The following is a 23,035-nucleotide window of genomic DNA, read 5'->3' as shown; positions in this document are numbered from 1 at the left end:
CAAAGGGGGCACAAGAGGTTGAAGTTGATATCATTTCACACCATCAGTATGTAACCCATGAAAATTGTCATGTATGAGAATGGATGTAGACATTTCAAATGAGAAAGATAAAATATATTTGATTAGGGAAGATAATCCATGAGGTTGAAGGTGGCAGGGTAGCCTAGTGGTTAGAGCGTTGGACTAGGAACCGGAAGGTTGCAAGTTCAAACCCCCGAGCTGACAAGGTATAAATCTGTCGTTCTGACAGACCTGCCTAATAAAGGTAAAATAACGTGGTCATAGAAATTCTTAAAAAAATAAGTCAACTGAATTCAACATTCTAAGAAATATTATCCATGCCATTGTCTCCAATTGAATAGATTGAGATAGAGAATGTAACATAAGAGGCTTGATGGGGAAGGGAGGAAGGGTGGAGAAAAGAAGGGGCATGTGATGGGCAGCGTTGGTAGGGGGGACTACAAAATATCTCTTGCCAAGGTGGGAGAGACCATTGAGGGCAGTATGATGATAGAAGGTAAAAGTCAAAGAGCCCAGAGACTGCAGCAGTTCCCATGGCAACAGAAGAGAGAGATAGAGAGTTACTAATAAATAATATGAATTCTAACAGTGCACATCAATGATTGTGAATATTGTATTTTGCCTGGACACAACATCATGTTCATATTTTGTTATGCCAATTATTTCATCTGTGAGACTCCTATCCACCTCATTCCCCTTTCTTTTCATGTAGAGATGGTATGATCCAGCTCGCAGAAGAAAATCGATTCCAATGGAGCCCTCCTCCCTTTGCCCGGAAGGTTCCACTCACTGCAGAGGGGGTTCTTATGCATGTACTAGGAGTCTGATGTTCATTATAACAGAATTTCAGGGCACAGGACTGTTTACCAGAACGGTGTAGCATACATGAGGGGTGGGGTTCAGTTACACTAAAATCCCTAACACGGGCAGATAGAGGGAGAGAGAGAGGGAGGGAGAGAGAGAGAGAAGTGGAGGGAGAGCACCAGAAGAGGAATACAACAAGGGTAAGGGAGAGGATGACAAGAGGTGATGAAGGGAAGGAATATCAGAGGAGCGGGAGAGGCCCAGAATGGACTGGTGTTTTTGCCTCTCTCTTTCTCCAGTTAGCGATTTCTCTTCACACTTCTTGTCCATTCATTATTTGTTTCCTGTTGAACTTTCTCTGTGTACTGTCACTTCAACTTGATGTGTATTAACCAGGCAGTGGTGTACTGTCCCTTCAACTTGATGTGTATTAACCAGGCAGTGGTGTAGTGTCCCTTCAACTTGATTTGTATTAACCAGGCAGTGGTGTACTGTCCCTTCAACTTGATTTGTATTAACCAGGCAGTGGTGTACTGTCCCTTCAACTTGATTTGTATTAACCAGGCAGTGGTGTAGTGTCCCTTCAACTTGATTTGTATTAACCAGGCAGTGGTGTAGTGTCCCTTCAACTTGATGTGTATTAACCAGGCAGTGGTGTACTGTCCCTTCAACTTGATTTGTATTAACCAGGCAGTGGTGTACTGTCCCTTCAACTTGATTTGTATTAATCAGGCAGTGGTGTACTGTCCCTTCAACTTGATTTGTATTAACCAGGCAGTGGTGTACTGTCCCTTCAACTTGATTTGTATTAACCAGGCAGTGGTGTACTGTCCCTTCAACTTGATTTGTATTAACCAGGCAGTGGTGTACTGTCCCTTCAACTTGATTTGTATTAACCAGGCAGTGGTGTACTGTCCCTTCAACTTGATTTGTATTAACCAGGCAGTGGTGTGCTTATAGCCTTCGCATATTTGATGTGGATGTGATTTGATGATATTCACATACATCTAGATCTTTGTGTTGAGGCATTTGTGCATTTTGCCCAGTTTTTTTGGCTGCCTGAGCCATTCAATTGGTGTGTTCCCGTCAAATGAGGTCCCACAAATAACTGTCCATATCAAATATATCTACAAAATCCCATCATCCTGACCTAAAACTATTTGTTTTCAACAAGAATAAGGGGCTGTTTCTATACTTTCTATAAGCTCTAGAGATTGTCCTGCCATTGGGATCATAGTGCTGCCTGCTTGAACATATAATGACAGACAAACCCATGGTAAAATAAATAGAATATAACCTATTTTACATTATTCATAGATTACAGCTAGAGTGGTAATGGTAGAGAAAATCATACATGGTCTCTGAACATACGTGTATTGTACTCTTGGTGGTCCACATATTCTATAAAAAGCACTTATCTTTCAGCCAGTACATATACACATATTAAAGATGCCCTCCGGGATCCAAATTCATAACATATATTTAACGAATTGGATTCGTAACATATCCCACGAAATGCTAAATTCGAATGATATCATACAAATGGCAAAATTCGTAACATATCATACGAAATGGATGACATAGTACACAATTGGATGACGTAGTACACGAAAAACGTAGACCACGTTTGGCTCGTGACCACCACTTTCAAAACTACTGGATGAAATTTTACAAAAGTTTGAGATTGCATCTTTAACCGACTTAAGATGACTATCTGTATAGCAAATAAATTGTACACTGACAATTAAACCAATCATCCATGTACACATTATGAATTGTCCTACAGCTTGTGAAGATGCATTCAACAATTTAAACGATTTTACTGAGTTCAAATCAAATGACATTTTATTTGTCACGTGCCGAATACAACAGTATTTCCGTGAATAGATTTAAGAAAATATTTACTAAATAAAATAAAGTAAAAATTAACACAATAAAAGAACAATAACGAGGCTATATATAGGGGGTACAAGTTAGTCAAGATAATTTGTACATGTAGGTAGGGGTAACGTGACTATGCATAGATAATAAACAGCAAGTAGCAGCAGTGTAAAAACAAGGGGGGGGGGATCTATGCAAATAGTCTGGGTGGCCATTTGATTAATTGTTCAGCAGTCTTATGGTTTGGGGATAGAAGCTGTTAAGGAGCCTTTTGGACCTAGACTTGGCACTCTGGTACCGCTGGCCGTGCGGTAGCAGAGAGAACAGCCTGTGACTTGGGTGACTGGAGTCTTTGCAATTTTGTTGGGCCTTCCTCTGACACCGCCTAGTATAAAGGTCCTTGATGTTACAGTTCATATAAGGAAATCAGTCAATTGAAATAAATTCATTAAGCCCTAATCTATGGATTTCACATGACTGGGCAGGGGCGCAGACATGGGTGGGCCTCGGAAGGCATAGGCCCATCCAATTGATAGCCAGGCCCAGCCAATCATAATTAGTTTTTCCACAAAAAAGGGCTTTATTACAGACAGAAATACTCCTCAGTTTCATCAGCTATCCGGGTAGCTGGTCTCAGACGATCCCGCAAGTGAAGAGGACGGATTTGGAGGTCCTGGGTTGGCATGGTTACATGTGGTCTGCGGTTGTGAGGCCGGTTGGACGTACTGCTAAATTCTCTAAAATGACGTTGGAGGCGGCTTATGGTAGATAAATTAACATTTAATTATCTGGCAACAAGTATGGTGGACATTCCTGCAGTCAGCATGCCAACTGCACACTCCCTCAAAACTTGAGACATCTGTGGCATTGTGTTGTGTGACAAAACTGCACATTTTAGAGAAGCCTTTTGTCCCCAGCACAAGGTGCACCTGTAAAAAGATCATGCTGTTTAATCAGTTTCTTGATGTGCCACACCTGTCAGGTGGATGGATTATCTTGGCAAAGGAGAAATGCTCACAAACAGAGATGCAAACCAATTTGTGCACATCATTTGAGAGAAATAATATTTGTGTGCATATGGAACATTTCTGGGATCTTTTATTTCAGCTCATGAAACATGGGACCAACATGTTGTGTTTATATTTTTGTTCAGCATAAAAACTGATTGTTATTATATATAGATTAGATAGTTTTTCTTGGGCAGAGAGCTTATTTGTAATTTTTTTATTTAACCTTTATCTAGGCAAGTCAGTTTATAAGAACAAATTCTTATTTTACAATAACGGCCTACCACGGCCACACCTTCCCCTAACCCCGATGCTGGGCCAATTGTGCGCTGCCCTATGGGACTCCCAATCACGGCCGGCTGTGATACAGCCTGGAATCAAACCAGGATCTGTAGTGACACCTCTAGTAGTGAAATGCAGTGCCTTAGACAGCTGCGCCACTAGGGAGTCCTGAGTGGCAAGGAAGTAGTAAATTACACCATTGGTCCCTGGAGATGGAAGGAGAGCAGAGGAACGTTGAAGTAAATTAGTGGAATTGGAAAACTCATTCATATATTAATATATTCAAATATTCCTATATTTTCACTGATAAGAATCCATAGAAATGTAAGCTACCTAGAATGAATGCAGTGCAATGTTTTAATGTGATACACCATGATGTACATCTGCCTTTCCAGCCGTCAGTGGTCTTTTTTCTGAAACAAATAATTGAATGTGTTTGTGTCAATCATGTGCCATATTTATTATTGGCTCTCTTGACAGGATGAAAGGCGACACCCCAGTGAACAGCACCATGAGTGTTGGCCAAGCCAGGAAGCTGGTGGAGCAATTGAAGATTGAAGCCAGTTTTTGCAGGATCAAGGTAAGCCTCGGAGGAGGCATCATGCCCATTGAAACTGAGGGGGCACATTGCGCGTGCCTTGATGCCTTTGGTGTATGCCCACACCTTCATTTCCAGTCTTAATTACCACTACTTGCCACCCTCAGGTATCAAAGGCGGCTGCAGACCTGATGGCATACTGTGATAACCACGCGATTGAGGACCCCCTCATCACCCCTGTGCCCACCTCAGAGAACCCATTCAGGGAGAAGAAGCTCTTCTGTGCACTCCTTTGAGACAAGCCACAGGATGTTGTGAAATACAATGTCCAGACAAAAATGCAAACAATGCGTAACCATTAACATGAGTCATGATAGCCTTTCATAACAAATACACATCTAAAACACACCAAGAACGCTAACAATCTTGAACCTGAAGAAAAACATACAAGTGGATATACTGTAAATATTATGCAACATGAAATAGCTCATTTCTGAAATCAACTCAATAGGCAAGATGGATGATGGAGGGGTGACAACACAAATTGGAATTATTTGTAACTTTTAATACACACTTCATGGTAAATATCCATTGCCTGCCCTAATCAGCCTTTGTTAAATAGTTTGTGTGCGACAGACAGTCCTGGATGTCACTTTTTTAATCTTTGTTGCAGAAATGTAGGTGCCACTGGATCAGTAATTTAATCTTCATTTAACTAGGCAAGTCAGTTAAGAACAAATTCTTATTTACAATGACAGCCTAGGAATAGTGGGTTAACTGCCTTGTTCAGGGGCAGAACGACGGATTTTTACCTTGGGGATTTGATCTAGCAACCAAAAGGCTAGGCTACCTGCCGCCCAGTAAGAGGGTATTAAGAGGACAAGGCAATACACACTGACCCAAATAATTCCACTGGTGTGTACAAGTGGTAAGCTGCCTTAACACAGGATCAGTGATCTAAAAAGAGAGGTTCCCAATAAATGATCAATGATGTTTATTTATTTAACTAGGCAAGTTAAGAACAAATTCTTATTTACAATGGCGGCCTACAACGGCCAAACCCGGACGACGCTGGGCGAATTGTGTGCCGCCCTATGGGACTCCCAATCACAGCCGGTTGTGATACAGCCTGGATAAATGATAAGTGGTTTAATTTGTCAAGTGGGAGCCTAATAATAAATAAGTTATGCCTTTATGACAATATCATTAACTAAGAGGTACATTTCGAGACCAAGTCTTTAAGGTTGCTTAGGAATATTATCACTCTTAAGATCAATGTTACAATGTAGACCTTCACTGTTTATATTTCTTAAAAATAAAGAGCTCTGAATAAAAGGAGACGTCGGTAATCAAAGATTAAAATAAACACTGTCACCAAAAACAAGTTTGCATTTCATTTGTGATTTTATTTCCCCCCCAAAAATGGCAAAAACAAAACAAACCCAGAATTGTCCAGATCTTGCAGTTGGTTTTGTTCATTTCAAAAGAAAAATATAAAAACGAATATGCTTTCACAGTCAAAACACAAAAACATGAACCAGTATTTCAGAAAAACCATCATTCAGCAATTAAACGCGCATGCCTAGAAATTACTTCCTGGAACAACAGTGCTCCTTTTCGTGGGTTTACTTTAGGCTTTCATTTTGTGTGTGAAAATTAGGTGATTTGTGGTAGATAACTTAAGTAGATCGTGGATAAAAAAAAAAAATTATTACAACATTGAGGCATCTCTTCAACTTTGACAAAAACAAACACAAGATAACATGGAGCAATTACACCTTAGTGTTTCCTGTGAACTCTGTTTTGTAAAAATGAACAGTAACATCTTGACATTTTAACTATAGATGTTAAAGCTATCTGGTATCTAAAATGGTTTAAAATCCTATTATAAGTTAATTTAAATAAATTCACGGGCAAACAGTCAGTTGGAGATGAGTACAAACATTAGTTAGTTATATGAAGGGACCGTGTTGATAAGTTTTCCTTTGACAGAGAACAAATTGAAATAACACATTGCAGGAAAACCAAAATGAGCTCATTCCCAACGTTTCTGTGCAGCCAAATATTTTAATCATAGAAAAGGTCAGCATTACAGAGCTACACAGTTGGGTGTAACAACCCCATGGGTGACTGCAGCAAAGTATGTCTTACTGATTTTAAAAGCATTCTTAAGTCTGTAAGACTATAGTTCAAAAATAACTGGGTCTTACGACGTCCGACTTTGCTTAACTTCCTCATGTGCAGTGAGAGTCCATATGAGGTGTAAGTTGATGTGAGATCACAGTAGAGGTAAATGGATGTTTGCGATTTAGAAATTGGAAAAACTGAAACTGGATAAAATAGCTTCTCTACAGGAAAGAATCGCACCACTCACGCAGGCAGCCGTAGCAATCGCCCTGCTGTTTGACATTGGCCCCGCATGTATCTTTCAGCCAGTCCCGGAATAGCTCCTCATCCTTCTTCAGCACTAGGAACTGACCCAGGACCACGTAAGCCTATGGGAGTACACAAGTGAGAATTGAGGGGGAAAAAAATAGAACACGGACACACTAAGCACTAGGTAAAATTAATATACAAAACAAAGTTCCATTATCTCTTATGTCCATCGGCACAGCCACAAGAGGACTGGCCACCCCTCAGAGCCTGGTTCCTCTAGGTTCCTTTCTTTTTAGAGAGTTTAACCCGTCACCATGCCTATCTGCATTGTTTGCGCTTTGGGTTTTAGGCTGGGTTTCTGTATAAGCACTTAGTGACATCTGCTGATGTAAAAATGGGCTTTAGAAATATATTCAATCGATTGATTAAAGTTCCAAAGTTAAGTAAACTCTGCATCACCTTGTCGAAGCCCTTCTCCTCCAGTCTCTTGCCAAGCACCTCTCCAATGCCAGCAAGTGCATTGACTAACTTCTCCCCCATGGGTTCTGCCACAAACTCTTTGTGTTTCTGGGATGTTGACGACATGGCTGCTTTCTGTCAGTGATCACCTAGAGTACCTTCACACAAGGAACAGAATAGAAAATGAAGTAATTCACTACAATTGGAGGTTATTGAACCTTTTATCTACTGCTTTTGGTTTTCAACAGTTGAGGCACACACTTGATCTACACCAATATATATGGTGTTGCTAGCTGTTGCTAGGTGTTTCTAACGAACGTATATTAAACAGGACATACCGGGTGAACATGACAAACAGCAGTGCCACAATTTGCATAAAACATATTGGGAGTGCCCTAGCATGACCTCAGTGTCTTACAAGTTCCAAACTGAAACCAAAACCTTTCCATGTTCTTTGTGGGAAACAAATACTCCTTGTATGCTAACTTGACCAGGACCACAGTGTAATGCACGCAAAGCTACATTGTGAGTTTGCTAATATACATAGCCACAGTATTTTTGGAGCTCTCAAACTCCGCGCCCAACAGCTTCACTTGAGCTAGCTAGTTAGCCATTTAGCAAGCAAAAGTGTAACCAGCTAGCTTCTAGTGATAAAAAGCTTGCTACGTCAGAAATAACTAGCTTCTAGCTACGTAGACACGTGTTTGGAGCATACAATTGAACTGAAACTCACATGACTATTCAATGTTTGCTAATGGTGATTGTGTGCTAGCTAACTAGCCTGAGCTGACGGATCTAACGTGTGCGGTCTGCTTCTATGGATATATTATAGCTAGTCTCCCGTGCCACCAATCAGATTTAAAGCAAACGTAGATGTTTAGAATATTACGACTATTCGACTCGCGTAGTGGTGTATAAGCTACCTTGTTTCTTGTCGTACGCGGTTTCGTGACCTTTTCCAACCACGAAGAGTAGACGGTAGTTACCGCACCGGTTGTGTATGTGATAAATGGTTTTCATAAATTCCGATAACACTTCCTTATCCCGCCGTTATGTTATTTCCGTTTCCGTTATTTCATTTTGCAACTCAGATTTAATAAAAAAACTCTGGTTCGTAAATGTGAAGTTGCCACTTTGCCACGTGTAATTTAGGCCTACTTCTAATAATCATCGTCCAAATGTATCTCAAAAGCATTTCAATGTTTAATATTCAGCTTTCAAAAGATACACATATTGTTGATATCTTCTCTATATTTGATTGGTGTTGTCAAATTCTCTTTGATCTCCACAAGTGCATAGACTACAGTGTAGGGTCTAAGCAAGGGGCCCATTTGGGAATGTGTGTGTATGTCTGTGTGACTTACATAAAGATTTTGGTTAATGGCATCTGTCAATAATGAATCAATGCTTTGTTATTTCTACCAAAATCTTTGAAATAATTTATTCAGTGCATGTGTTGTGTGCTGTACAAGTGTGTTAAAGTGGGAGAGACAGAGGATACATATTAAACCTTACCCGACTCACATGAAATAACCTACACACAATGCTGCCCCAACTTCAGCACCTTGCAATTTCAATGGTTTAATTTGCCCCTGAAAACAAATACATTTGGGAAATAAAAAAAGGAACAAGAATTCATGTCAAATCTTTAATGTATGTAAATAACAATCCTTGTTTACATAAATCCAGGATCAAAAGCAAAAACTCTACTTTCTTTACACACAACAGCAATATGCAGCTACTTGATTTTATTCAACAAGGAAAATAAAATGTAAAACATCTCAGTCTGTGTTTGTGTCTAACGGTGCACAGCCTGCATCCTCACTGGTCAGATCCCTCCTCTCAACCACATCTATTTGGTGATGTTGTTTCTGAGGAAAGAGGAGGAATACAGGCCAAACATATTAAGAGGGAAACAGACAGCAGTGTGAGTAATATTTAGGTACATAATCTATGCAGGTCACATTCTCCTTTAAATGAAATACTGAAATGAAATATTCTGAGCTGCTCTGTCATTCTCAAACAGCGCCACTATAATTAAACTAGAAATACATACATCTAAGGCAGGGAAAGAGAGGACTAAGAAAGAGGTTTGTAAAATACTCACGCATTCATGCTCTTCCCACTCCCACTCAGAACAATGTAAGGTGTTTTTTGTGACTTCTGTTTCTCCTGAAGCAAAGCGACCGTTCCTAGAGGGGTATCACTACTGCTCATCTTCTTCAGCAGCTGATAAGAGAGACAGGTGGGGGATACATTTAAATACCTCCTCGGTCAAACCACTGACTAGACTAAAGTAGAGCTGGGCCATATGAACAAAAATCCATAGTGCGATAAATTGCCTGAATTGATGCGTTAGGGATAAATAGAACAATTACTTTAGAACATTAAATCTGCACCACAGATTTATTTATGATAATTTTAACTACTAGTTTGATGGTTGCAGCCATCAATTGCCCAATTAACAATCCCCCACATTAGCAAACTGATTTCATTCCAAAACATCACATTTCTCTAGTATAGGCTACATATTGTAATGAAATATAAGCAAAATGCCTGCGATAAGTGATCGGTATCGATAATATTTGGTTATCGTCCCAGGTCTAGACTAAACTGGGCAAGCCCTGCAACCTGAATGGTCTTGTAAGGCCTGGAAAATAAAGTGTGTTATTCAATTGAAAGCCATATGAGAGTTTGGATGAAAAGTATCAGATAAAACAAGATTTTAACTTAAATGAGAGACAAAAATACTGATTTCAGTCCTACCAAGTAGGGCTTGCCACTTCAAAAGTGACCTAAAATAATCTGAGTGAGCAAGGTCAGACATACCGCTTCCTCTTCCAGCTTTTTCATCCTCCTCTCAGTCTTCATCTTGCCAGACCCCTTCCCATGGAACCGATGTGAGAGCTGCCGGAAAGCCTAGAAAAGGAATAGGATTAGGGTGCAATATTCTCGACGAACACCCTTTACCTACATCAAAACAGCAGTTGACAAAAGCAACATTCTGTATGTCAATGATGTTAAGGGAAGATTAAATAATCTACCTCTTTGGGAGTGAGCTTCCGCCCAGATTCATCCACATACTCAATCTTGACGTCAGGCTTGTAGGCGTCCTTCTCCTTGAAGTCCTGGGTGAAGCCTCTATATTCCTCCCTCCGACTGTACTTGTCATCTATAGTCCTAGAGAATTGGAGAAACAAGACCAGAGAGTTGGAGGGGCTAAAGGGTTTTCATACATTACAGTTAGGACTCCATTTTACATCCGCAACTTAACGAGTCACTGCGCTAAAAACATGGAACACACAAAACATGCCACTTTATTTATGATGTAACTTTTTCAATGTCTTTGAGCAAGCAGCAATTATTTGGGCAGCATAAGCACACAAAGCACAGGGAACTCACATCTTGTCCTCAATGCTGTAGTTATCATTGGGCAGGGCACCGGTAGGAGCACGGACACGGGATATCTTCTGCATTTGAGTGTCCAAGAGACCTAAGGGAGAGAAGGAGAGTATGAAAGAAATAATGAAAATTGTAAAGGAGAGAGACGAGAGGAATAGACCAGAAACATTACATGACAGTCCTTTACTAAGCAAATACTGTCAGTGGGGCTACTCCAATCTCTTACCCTTATTCTTGCACAGCGCCAAGGCGGCAGCCAGCCCAGAGCTGACAATGGGTTCTTCATCCAGGATGGTGGTTGATGCTGTGGAGAACTATGAGATGGAAGCAAAAGGTGAGTAAGGTGAGCACATACAGCTGACAAACATTTTCACCTCAGTAGTTCAGATGGGAAAGCCTTGTGTATTTTTATGGGTTATCATGGTTAGGGCTGTTACGGTGACCATATTACCGCCACACCAGTGGTCACGAGTCAAGGCCGCAGTCAAATACCACGTGACCATTTAAGGTAACTAGGCTTTTCCAAAACTGCACACTGATACCACTGATGGTCATTAGTAGCCTACCAAACTTGCTAAGGCTAGTCGCTAATGGCCTGGTACTCAGCGCTCTATTGTCCCTAAATCAGGTCCTAACTGCCGGGTACTCAGGCGTCATACTGTCCCTCTAATCACTCTTTGACAATGCAAATGCCATCTAAAATCTAATCAAACACTTCATGAGAGCCCATGAGCGCATGTTGCTCAACATTTCTATAGGCACCGTTGCGGTGTGAGAAAACAGAGTTGATTGCTTCTTAAAAAGAGAATCCCATCATCTTTCGATAAACTAGGCCACCTATATTTATTTCACAACAGAGGAGTATTTGTCTGTAATAAAGCCCTTATGTGGGGGGGGAAACTCATTGTGATTGGCTGGGCCTGGCTGCCATGGCTGCACTCCTGCCCAGTCATGTGAAATCTATAGATTAGGGCATAATGAATATATTTAAATTTGACAGATTTTCTTATATGAACTGTAACTCAGTAAAATCTTTGAAATTGCCTCATGTTGCGTGTATATTTTTGTTCAGTATAATTTCACACTTATTATTTGGTATATGTGAAGACTAGATTAAATTGAGAATAGTCTGATGAGTGACAATATTCACAACTTGTGAATGATCCCCAGCATACGCTGTGTGTGTGTGTGGTATATATATATATATATATATATATATATATATATATATATATATATATATATATATATATATATATACATATATATACACACACACAACATTTGACCATAAAAATGCACCTTTATAATGAAGCATTTCATGCATCATCGCATTTGTGAATTTATGTAAGATAGACTTCGTAATGTGATGAGTAGATTGGATAGTCATAATTTAAGCTAATAATATAAGACAAATAGAATATGACGTCCATCTAAACTGGAGGAGGAAATTATTGTCCAAAAACAAAGTAGCACTGACCCAACAATGATGAATATGGGGGGGGGGGATTCCAAATCTAAAATAATTCCACACATATTCCACACATATTATTAGTAGGCTATATGTAAAGACCACATTAAATTAAGAGTAGTCTGATGGGTGAGAATATTATCAAGTTCTAGCCAAATTGGGAATTAGACTGATGGTATGTGCAGCCTGCAGAAGAAACAGAGCAGAGCTCATGTCTTTCATGCGACTTTTTTCAAATCATTAGTCGCATCATGCAGGCTTAGAATGTATAAAAACATATAGCCTAACATTTGTATCACAATATAAAGTTGCATAAATAACTCTAAATTAAGCATATAGGAGTACCTGGTTCTTTGTTAACTGCTCAACACAGAATAGCCACATGTGCGCACTCCCTCAACTCATTTGGAGAAAATACACTATTTTATTCAGCTTTGTTTAATTGTATTCTTCATACTATAAAAGAATACCACGGAATTCCAAGCTAATCTTGTCTGCTAAATGAACTAGTGTAGCCCACAGCCATATGGCATAGCCAGATCAGGGCCTAACATAAGGAGAATTCAGAGTATGTTATTCTGTTCTTCTGAAATAGACTACATTTTCATCATGTTTCTCTAGACCGGTCTAAAATAAATAATGCATTTATTGTGATGTTGTACGCTATATTAAATGGATTTATTAGACTAAAATGTAGATGTTCCAAAAGTCAGCATCAGTGGATGTTAAACATGCTTATGCTAATAGTCAATTACAGTGACACCAGCAGTTATTTGCATGACAATCACCAGCTGACAAAATTAAATGATCGCCACAGCCTTAATCGTAGTACGTTATTCTGTAAATGACCCACCAGGGGACTCCAACCAGCACTACTGGTAAATGCATGGAAAAATGGAAGAGACAACAAGGCAGGAGGATGACACTCACATCAGGCTGCTTCTGTTCCTCATCCACGTTGACGATGCTCCAGCCAACGTTCTCATCCTCATCCGAGTCTGATCCTCCGGCCCCATCTCTCGCCGCCTCCTGTTCGAAATCCTAGAAACAGAAGGATACAGTTGATACAGACTCAAACCAGTGTGTTCAAGTGCAAACACACAACAGAGCTCATGGATATGTCAAGTCTCTCTACTGAGCACACTAGAATACAATTGTAACAGTTTCCTTGTTTATGATGTGATTATGTGCCAATTCTAATGATATATATATATATATATATATATATTTTACCAATTAGCTATATCCCATCTCTTAAAATGTACCCACCATGATATCCTCCTGGTCCTCTCTGTTTCCTGACAGACCGTAGGTGGGGATGTCACCCAGAGTTCTGCAGAACTCAGAGGTGGCGTTAAATACAATGTTCAGGTTGTTCTTGTTGTCTTCGTCGTCACTGCCGTCCACTCTTGCAAGCCATGGGACCTGCTCTGCCACCTGAAGCACAAGAGAGTGAGAGCAATGTTTAACCACTTATTGGTGATTTAATAGCACAAAATTTTGACGGTAATCTACACAATATTGCAGTGTTCAGTCATCAAATTAGGGATCAATGCACAGGATAGAATCTTTGGCCACAGTGATATTTTAAGTAGAGTAAAGAGAGGAACATTTCTGAACAGAATGCTCACACCTTTTCCCCAGAGTCTTGGAGCAGCTGCTTCTGTTTGAGCTTCCTCTGCTTCTCCAGCTGCTTCTGTTTGAGCTTCCTCTGCTTCTCCAGCTGCTTCTGCAGATCTTGCTCTGCCTCGTCCTCCTCCAGCACAGCCGGCTCAGTGGGGATGAAGTCCTCTGAAGGAAGAGTAAAGTGTAAGTGTTGTCATAATATTAAACAAAACATGAGTAAACCATACATTTGTTTCGCTCATCACTAAACCACTAACAGATGTCTCCCTCACCATCATCACTGATGTCCATGTCTGCCATCCTGATGTCATCTGACTGTTGGGGTACATCTAGTCCCGGTATGATGACACCCTCCTTTGACACCTCCTGGCCCTCATCCATCTGCCGGCGACCTCGACCCCGAACCCTGAAGGAGAGACAGAGAAAGAGTCAGACTGAAACTAAGGTGGCTCATCTGTCATATTCCACTTGAAGCGGAGAGGAGCAGAACCTGGAGCCGAAGTCGGTGTTGCGAGTGTCGTCTAGTTGGAGCTCGTCAGGCAACGCCTTCTTCCTGATCTTCCTGACGCGCTGCTTGGTCTTCTTAAAGCCCACCTTTAACAACAAAAGTAGTAAGAATCTGTGTGAACAACCATTAATGAGAGCTCATATAGTGTGTGAACAAATCTCCAAAAAAACACAGCATTCAAAAGTAGACACATTTACACATGAAACCTGAGAGAAAACATATTCAAAAGACAGCTTTCCCAGGCCCTCTCCAGAGCAGCACCTCCCCACAACCCTCACCATCTCCTGTGGTGTGTAGTACTCTGAGGCAATAGCGAGAGCCGGCATCTCCAGGGACTGGGCCTGGTTTCTCAGGGTCTCCCGGATGGCCTGCAGCTCCCGTTCCCGTTCCCCCTCAGCACAGCCCCCTTTGCTCAGCTGGAAACTCTTCTTCTTCTCTCCATCAATCTCCTCATCATACTTGCCCAGCACAGTGCGCGGCTTGAACTGCAGAGAATAAGTGCAGAGGCGGACATTGGTCAGTGAGATTGAATTAAGCATGAGAGCGACATGACAGCATTTCCAAAATGAAGACGAACTCTTTTCTTACCGTAGCCATGTCATCGACACTCTCGTCCTCTTCGTAAGCTTTGTAATCAGGCTTTTTCTTCTTCAACTCCACATTCTTCTCAGCCTTTTCTTTGTCCACTAGACCCACGTTTACAAGTACATCGCCCTCCTCTTCAAGCACACCTGAAAGAGACACACAAAGGCCAAGTGTGTGGGTGTTTGATGAGGGTCTGGTGTAGGCACGGTCTTCATTGATATATTTCTGTGTTACTGTTAACATTTCAACCTCCTCTCACCTTGGTCTTGCAGTGTGAGGATGACAGTCTCCCCTTCATTAAATGACTCCATCCTATGCTGCACAGTGAGACCCTTTAGGTCCCGAGAACTGTAAGCGGCCTTTAACAAAGATAAGCAGAATAACATAAGAGGCATTTTCTAACCCCAGATAGGGCGACAACTCAGTCTGCACAGAATTAAGACATCAAGCATCCTACATCAAGCATGGTGTCACAGGTCTCAAACTCCATAGGGGGAAACTGACAGATTCACTGAATGCTGTTCAAATCTAGCCTGCACTCATACACAAAACCAGAAGACAGTGTCTTCACAATCGTAAGTTGAGCAGGTGAGATATTCAACGCAAGAAAGAAGATTTTACCTTCTTGGTCTGGCCAAACTCCTCATCCACCAGATTGCTCACACCAAACTCCTCATCCATTTCCTGCAGAAGTTTGGCCTGATAGGGAAAGCAAAGAAATCAAAAGGAACCAATCAAACAGAGTACAAAATCATAACTAAGACAAGCATCTCCCTTCATCTCACAGCCCTCCTGCTCCCCACATGGTTCCCTCCCTACTCACTCTCTTCTCTGCCAGTTCTTTCTCTTTGGCCATCTTCCGGCTCCTCTCCACCCAAGCTACAGTGTCGTCCAGCCAGTCTCCCTCTGCTAAAGTCTTCACTTTCCTGAAGTAGAAGAAAAAAAAAGTGGACGAGGAAGAGAAAATAAAAAAAGTTACATTAAATCACTTATCAATGTTGTGCAAGTTGGTGGAGTATGTTGGTGGAGTATGTACAGCCAAAACCTTCCTGCAGTTAGACCTTACCCCAGTTTCTTATTGAGGAGCCTCTTCTCCTTCATAGCAGCCAGTTTCTCCCTCATCTCGTTCTGCTGTTTGATGTACACAGGGTTGATCGTCTCCGCAACCATTGGCTGCTCCTTCGTACCGAGCTCTGGGGCAGCAAACATGGGTGAGCCAGTCACGATCAGCCACACATGACGTCACTACTATAGACTATGGGCTGCATTTCAAACACAAAAGACACAGCCTACTCCACTTACCCTCACCTTAAGCCTTTGGGTGTTATCCCCGCGGCCATCTTTGCCGTCGGTCCAAACAATTAGCCAAGCAAGTAAAGTTGGCAACATAAGCCCCTCAGCCCCCGTTTTTTTATCAAGTTTGCAAGTGTACAATTCTGTTCACTCCGGGGCCTGAAACACCCCATAATTAAATTTGCGATGATTGCACATCCACTAAGAAAAGTCATCCGAAACTTAACAGCAACATCAATATGGAGAAGTCAACATGTAAGTAAAAACAAATGTAAATAAGTTAGAAATTGTGCTACTAATGCACATGACGGCACTAACATACATCGTAAAAGTTATGTTTTTGTTTGGTTAGCTTTTGGAAACATTAGCTAGTGCATACAACTTTCCCTGACATCACACTTCTACATTGTAATTTTCGATTTACCTGATATCATCAGATGGCCAGCATTCGATGTCTGCTGATGCGTTATCTTCTAGCCAAGATATGAAATGCAATCATAATGAACTATAGCTCATATGAACAAAAAACACAAACACCAGCTACCGGTTCCATTACGACTGAAAACAACTGTGGGACTAACGAGTGACAAATTTCCAGGCAAGGGAGGTCCATTTAAAATGAATTAATTCTTCCCTCGCCCTGCAAGTGTCAATTCACCATACATCATGATGCATCAGAAGAGTCCAATTCATTTGAGGGCTGAGGATGAATCTTTTACGTGTTTGCAGCCATGGCAATCTAGTTCTAACCAGAGACACCATATGGCTCAAGTGTCTCACCTTTAGTTGTGTCAGTCATTTCCAGAGGCTTCAGACCAAGCTTGGCCCTCAGCTTGCTGTTAAGAAAGGCAGGCAGGTTAGAAAGTTATTCAGAATTTACTTACACCATCATCAGGGCACCATCATTCATTGTCCGTCACTTACTTTGTCTCTTCAATGCTAAGTGAGGCATCTCCACTTGCAGACTGTGGTCCAATTCCTAAAAGGAAATTTACAATTTAAGTGAAAAACACAGGAGAAAAGATAGCATCTTCAATATCATACCTGCAGACTATATGAGTGTATTGCGCACTGACTGGTTCTAATTATGTATGTATGTAATTGTTTAAGCCAGGATATTTGCCTGCATTTACCTGGAGTCTCTTGATATCCGGCCTCCACTTTTTCTTTCTTTACGCGAGGCTCCCCAGCACTCCTTTCGCCTTTACTGCGACCTTCTCTCTCGGAACCCCGTCCGCTCCTTTCCTTCGATCTGGACCGTTTCCTCTTCTCCCTCTCTCGGGTGACATTTCGTTCCTTGTCCCTCTCTCGCTCCTTGTGACGGTGTTTTTTGTGTTCGCGGTGACGCTCTTCTGCATCCTTATCACGCCCTTTCTCCTTATGTTTTTTCGACGACCCCATCTTCCTTGTTATGTGCTGTACAACTACAAAGTGATGTCTAACGTTAACTAGTTTAAAAGAAGTACCACCAATTTACCGGTCTGTGCAACTAACGTGCCAGCGACAACGTTAGCTGGCTAGAGGGAAACCGTTTAACTATAATCAAAATGCTTGCTAGTCAACCCCCATCTTGGTGCAATCTCCAACAAATGTTTTAAGCTAGTCTTTACGTATGAGTGAATAACAACTAACAAACACACTGGAAACGAATGGACGACTTGTTGTTAAGACCTTTTGGGATGTATTTCTGGTGTCATATGAAACGTCACATCCTTGGTTTTATGCTGCATTCAAAACAACTGGGAACACGGAAAAATACGAGGTCAAAGCATAACGTAATTGATATTCAGGTCGGAAAGTCGGAGCTCTGGAAAGAGGCCCGATGTCCGAGTTGGATTACTGTTCAAATCGATTTTTCCCAGTTGTTTTGAACACACTGAAGTCGGAGATTCCAAGTTCCGAGTTACTATTTGTTTTGAATGCTGCATCGATATTAGAAAATAAAATAAAAATCGGAAAATAAACAACAAGCTCCTACTGCGAAAAATCGTTATGAACTATCATCAAACTCGGAATTCCAAGTCTTTCTGACCTGAAGAGCACTGACGTCATGATTTCACCTCGATTTACCAGTTTTCTTGAAAGCAAATGCTTTCAGTGCGTTCAAGTAAACTGGGAACTCGGAAAAAAGAACGAGCTCCGACTGGAAAAAAACGTTTTGAAAGGTGATCGAACTTGGAATTCTAAATCAGGAACTCGGGCCTCTGTATTTTTTATTTATTTTCATTTTGATTAACAACAAATCGATACAGGAAGTACATGGGGGAACACAAGTATATATAAATAATATACAAAGTACAATTGGGCTAGGGGGTACAACATCACATTACACAAGGACCTTAAAAGACATACATACACTTATATTTCTAACAGCTTTTTTTTGTTAGTATAGTATTTAATTGTCTTAAAATACAGTTCAATGTATTTTTGTAAGGTAAGAAAATGTGATGTTTTGTTTGTAAATTTACATTTGTGAATATGAAATTTGGCCAAAGGAATAATGAAATTAATTACAAAAAACTGTTTCAGCTTATTTCTCTCGTAGGTAAAGTATCCAATCAGTATATCTCTCACTCGGGCCTCTTTCTTGAGCTCCGACCTGAAGAGCACTGAAGTCATGATTTGACCTCGTTCTTCTTCTTTTAGTTTTATTGACGAATCACAACCAACTGACTGGTGCATACATCGCCACCTACTGTACTGGAGTGTGAGGCCGACAACTACCTATCTATACCACTACATTCTCTTCTTATCAAATAAAATAATTCCCTTCAAACCTCACTATTCCCATTACCCCCACCCAAAACACCAACCACTCCCCATTCCCGTCCAACCTATCTGACCCCATCAAACAACCTCTCCCTTTCTACATCATACATTTCACAAAATAATAATACATGTTCAACCAATCGTTTTTCTGAATGTTTTAATTTCCCCTCCACCCAACTGCATCTGTATATCCACAATATTATTTTTCACTGATATTTTTGCTAACATATCTACTATATCATTTCCATAAACACCTGTATGAGGAGGAATCCAACAGAACTGAATTTCAATAACATTTCTTTGTAACCCCAACAATAGCATCATTATTTCTAACCATAAATCCTCATGTTCTGACTTTCCAGATCTGTAACTACACAAAACTGATGCAGAATCCCAACATATTACTACTCTTCTATGTTGCACCTCCTCTCTGCATACAACAATTATCACAACAATTCCTGTTGAATATACATGGAAATAATGTGTTAATCTCTTGCATAGATTAATATCAAACTCAGGAAAAAATACATCTGCTCCTGTCTTCCCATTCATGGGATCCTTTGAACAATCCGTATACACCGCAAGACAATAATAAAACTGATTACTAATATATTGATCCACTATTGTTCCTATGTTATCATCTCCACACCACTGTTTCTTTACTTCTGTCAGGCTCAGATCAACATGTGGTCTTGTATAAAACCATGGTGGCACGTTTCCTATTGCCACAGATGGCCCTATAACTATTTCTCTGAGTCCATAATCCTATACTCTTTGTCCAATCTATGGGCCAAAACCCCTCCTTTTTTTCGTATTTTACCCCCTTTTCTCCCCAATTACAATCTTGTCTCATCGCTGCAACTCACCAACGGGATTGGGAGAGGCGAAGGTCGAGTCATGTGTCCTCCAAAACATGACCTGCCAAAGCGCACTCCTTAACACCCGCCCGCTTAACCCGGAAGGCAGCTGCACCAATGTGTAGGAAGAAACACCACTCAACTGACGACAGTGTCAGCCTGCAGGAGCCCGGCCCGCCACAAGGAATCACTAGAGCGCGATGAGCCAAGTAAAGCTGAGCGGCCTTTCAGGTTATTTTATTTATTTTTTTACCTTTAACTTGGCAAGTCAGTTCAGAACAAATTCATATTTTCAATGATGGCCTAGGAACAGTGGGTTGACTGCCTTGTTCAGGGGCAGAACGACAGATTTTTACCTTGTCAGCTATCTTGTCAGTTGTCAGTTATGTCGATATAGGACTCGTTTTACTGTGGACATAGATACTTTTGTACCTGTTTCCTCCAGCATCTTCACAAGGTCCTTTGCTGTTGTTCTGGGATTGATTTGCACTTTTAGCACCAAAGTACGTTCCTCTCTAGGAGACAGAACACGTTTCCTTCCTGAGCGGTATGACGGCTGCGTGGTCCCATGGTGTTTATACTTGCGCACTATTGTTTGTACAGATGAACGTGGTACCTTCAGGCGTTTGGACACTGCTCCCAAGGATGAACCAGACTTGTGGAGGTCTACAATGTTTTTCTGAGGTCTTGGCTGATTTCTTTCGATTTTCTCATGATGTCAACCAAAGAGGCACTGAGTTTGAAGGTAGGCCTTGAAACACATTCACAGGTACACCGCCAATTGACTAAAATAATGTAATTTAGCCTATCAGAAGCTTCTAAAGCCATGACATAATTTTCTGGAATTTTCCAAGCTGTTTAAAGGCACAGTCAACTTAGTGTATGTAAACTTCTGACCCACTGGAATTGTGATACAGTGAATTATAGGTTAAATAATCTGTCTGTAAACAATTGTTGGAAAATGACTTTTGTCATGCACAATGTAGATGTACTAACCGACTTGCCAAAACTATAGTTTGTTAACAAGAAATTTGTGGAGTGGTTGAAAAACGAGTTTTAATGACTCCAACCTAAGTGTATGTAAACGTCTGACTTCAACTGTATATCTGCAATATAACACAAACCCCCGATGCGGTTTATTGCTATTATAAACTGGTTACCAATGTAATTAGAGCAGTACAAATACATGTTTTGTCATACCTGTGGTGTACGGTCTGCTATACCACGACTGTCAGCCAATCAGCATTCAGGGCTTGAACCACCCAGTTTATAATCTCCCACTAATTCAATTCAATTAAATCAGTGGACCATGCTGCACATTGTATCATATGCTTTTTCAATATCTAAATAGACATTGACATCACTTCTGTCATGACCCTCTCCCCTTGGTGAGGATCAAAGGTGCCAGATTAACTGACAATGGCTGATAGATAGCCAGACCCTCTCTTTCCCACAAGAGAGGAGAGGGGGGAGGAGTTGGGACAGTTTCATGATTTAACAGCCGGTCATAAACTTTCTCTCTCTTGCCCTGCAGTATCAAGAAGGTAAAAATCCCTTTGTTACAGAGAGACTCTTGCCACCAAAAACTTCAACATCAAACAATGGACACTGGGACAATATATTTCAACATCCGAATGTTGGGAATGATGAGAGATGGAATATGGAAAATTAATGTCTATGTTGGGATTGTCATTAAAATTATCAGAAAGACATTATAACGGAAACTACTTTAAGATCTTTCACACTGTATATATCAGATTTACATCTAAATGTTGTACAAATTATATGATTAAATATGAGAATATTGTTGTGAAGATAGCAATGTGATTTTAGCCTTCAAAATGAGAATTGTGTTTCATGCAAACTTGTGCCCAGTCAGTAGCCATGCCCAAGTGAGCTCAGAGTTCGTGTCAACATGACGAAACGACCTCCAAGGCCAGAGTGCTTAAGAGGACTCGCTAACAAAATTTACATAAGACCAGAGAATGTGATGGCTAACAAGATGGCACCGACAGAGATGGTCGCCTCGCTTCGAGTCCTTAGGAAACTATGCAGTATTTTGTTTTTTTTGTTATTATTTCTTACATTGTTAGCCCAGAAAATCTTAAGTGTTATTACATACAGTTGGGAAGGACTACTGGATATAAGAGCGACGTCAACTTACCAACATTACGACTAGGAATACGACTTTCCCGAAGCGGATCCTTTGTTCCAACCAACACCCAGGACAGTGGATCTAATCCCAGAAGCCGACCCAAAACAACGTCGCCGTAGAAGAGGCAGACGGAGCGGCATCCTGGTCAGGCTCCGTAGGCGTGAACACCGCCCATCGCTTCCAAGTATACTACTTGCCAATGTCCAGTCTCTTGACAACAAGGTAGATGAAACTAGAGCAAGGGTTGCCTTCCAGAGAGATATCAGAGATTGTAACATTCTCTGTTTCAAAGAAAGAAGGCTCTCTCGGGATACGTTGTCGTAGTCGGTTCAGCCACCGGGCTTCTTCATGCTTCACGCAGACAAACATAAACACCTCTCTGGGAAGAATAAGGATGGGGGTGTATGCTTCATGATTAACGACTCATGGTGTAATCATAACAACATACAGGAACTCCAGTCCTTCTGCTCAACCGACCTAGAATTCCTTACAACAAATGTCGGCCATATTATCTCCTAAGAGAATTCTCGTCAGTTATCGTCACAGCTATGTACATACCCCCTCAAGCAGACACCACGACAGCCCTCAAGGAACTTCACTGGACTCTATGTAAACTGGAAACCATATATGCTGAGGCTGCATTTATTGTAGCTGGGGATTTTAACAAAACAAATTTGAGAACAAGGCTACCTAAATTCTATCAGCATATTGATTGCAGCATTCGCGTGGGCAATACACTTGATCACAGTTACTCTAACTTCTGTGATGTATACAAGGCCCTCCCTCGCTCTCCCTTCGGAAAATACGACCATGCCTCCATCTTGCTCCTACCGTCTTATAGGCAGAAACTCAAACAGGATGTACCCGTGACTAGAACCCTTCAAGGCTGGTCTGACCAATCAGAATCCACGCTGATCACGCGGACTGGGAAATGTTCCAGACAGCCTCAGAGAATAACATTGATCTATAGGCTGACTCTGTGAGTGAGTTTATAAGGAAGT

The 23,035-nt window shown here is 41.0% G+C and overlaps 3 protein-coding genes across 3 annotated transcripts; 1 reads left to right on the top strand and 2 right to left on the bottom strand.

Moving 5' to 3' along the window:
- Positions 1 to 811: 811 nt before the first annotated feature.
- On the top strand, positions 812 to 5,914 carry LOC110533984 (guanine nucleotide-binding protein G(I)/G(S)/G(O) subunit gamma-3). Its single transcript, XM_021618598.3, has 3 exons — positions 812 to 1,025; positions 4,476 to 4,575; positions 4,701 to 5,914. Exons 2-3 carry the CDS (start codon positions 4,477 to 4,479, stop codon positions 4,827 to 4,829), a joined length of 228 nt encoding a protein of 75 aa, XP_021474273.1. The 5' UTR covers positions 812 to 1,025; position 4,476; the 3' UTR covers positions 4,830 to 5,914.
- Positions 5,915 to 5,918: 4 nt separating this feature from the next.
- LOC110533983 (barrier-to-autointegration factor) lies at positions 5,919 to 8,373 on the bottom strand. The gene is made up of 3 exons (XM_021618596.3): positions 8,292 to 8,373; positions 7,369 to 7,526; positions 5,919 to 7,028 (listed from the first exon to the last, which is right to left on the bottom strand). Exons 2-3 carry the CDS (start codon positions 7,492 to 7,494, stop codon positions 6,882 to 6,884), a joined length of 273 nt encoding a protein of 90 aa, XP_021474271.1. The 5' UTR covers positions 7,495 to 7,526; positions 8,292 to 8,373; the 3' UTR covers positions 5,919 to 6,881.
- Positions 8,374 to 9,002: 629 nt separating this feature from the next.
- On the bottom strand, positions 9,003 to 18,906 carry LOC110533982 (U4/U6.U5 tri-snRNP-associated protein 1). The gene is made up of 20 exons (XM_021618595.3): positions 17,387 to 18,906; positions 17,178 to 17,232; positions 17,034 to 17,089; positions 16,027 to 16,153; positions 15,784 to 15,886; positions 15,582 to 15,659; positions 15,220 to 15,319; positions 14,964 to 15,106; positions 14,654 to 14,860; positions 14,358 to 14,461; positions 14,140 to 14,273; positions 13,875 to 14,032; positions 13,511 to 13,678; positions 13,172 to 13,282; positions 10,997 to 11,084; positions 10,771 to 10,861; positions 10,413 to 10,548; positions 10,198 to 10,287; positions 9,476 to 9,597; positions 9,003 to 9,239 (listed from the first exon to the last, which is right to left on the bottom strand). The coding sequence occupies exons 1-20, from the start codon at positions 17,652 to 17,654 to the stop codon at positions 9,221 to 9,223; spliced, it is 2,358 nt and encodes a 785-aa protein (XP_021474270.2). The 5' UTR covers positions 17,655 to 18,906; the 3' UTR covers positions 9,003 to 9,220.
- Positions 18,907 to 23,035: the final 4,129 nt, after the last annotated feature.

Source organism: Oncorhynchus mykiss, chromosome 10 (genome assembly GCF_057628025.1).
Source record: "Oncorhynchus mykiss isolate SJ-2025 chromosome 10, ASM5762802v1, whole genome shotgun sequence".
Taxonomy (NCBI): Eukaryota; Metazoa; Chordata; class Actinopteri; order Salmoniformes; family Salmonidae; genus Oncorhynchus; species Oncorhynchus mykiss.
Note: the sequence above shows the minus strand (reverse complement) of the source record. Positions and strands in the feature narration are given on the sequence as shown.

What these genes read in the sequence shown, in the direction of transcription:
- LOC110533983 (XM_021618596.3), bottom strand. Translation starts at nt 7,494, where the DNA reads ATGTCGTCAACATCCCAGAAACACAAAGAGTTTGTGGCAGAACCCATG. An exon ending in AGGAGAAGGGCTTCGACAAG is followed by an intron (nt 7,029 to 7,368) that starts GTGATGCAGAGT and finishes GTACTCCCATAG; the next exon opens with GCTTACGTGGTCCTGGGTCA.
- LOC110533984 (XM_021618598.3), top strand. Translation starts at nt 4,477, where the DNA reads ATGAAAGGCGACACCCCAGTGAACAGCACCATGAGTGTTGGCCAAGCC. An exon ending in CCAGTTTTTGCAGGATCAAG is followed by an intron (nt 4,576 to 4,700) that starts GTAAGCCTCGGA and finishes TGCCACCCTCAG; the next exon opens with GTATCAAAGGCGGCTGCAGA.
- LOC110533982 (XM_021618595.3), bottom strand. Translation starts at nt 17,654, where the DNA reads ATGGGGTCGTCGAAAAAACATAAGGAGAAAGGGCGTGATAAGGATGCA. An exon ending in AGGAACAGAAGCAGCCTGAT is followed by an intron (nt 11,085 to 13,171) that starts GTGAGTGTCATC and finishes TCCATCTCATAG; the next exon opens with TTCTCCACAGCATCAACCAC. An exon ending in TACAGCATTGAGGACAAGAT is followed by an intron (nt 10,549 to 10,770) that starts GTGAGTTCCCTG and finishes CCAATTCTCTAG; the next exon opens with GACTATAGATGACAAGTACA.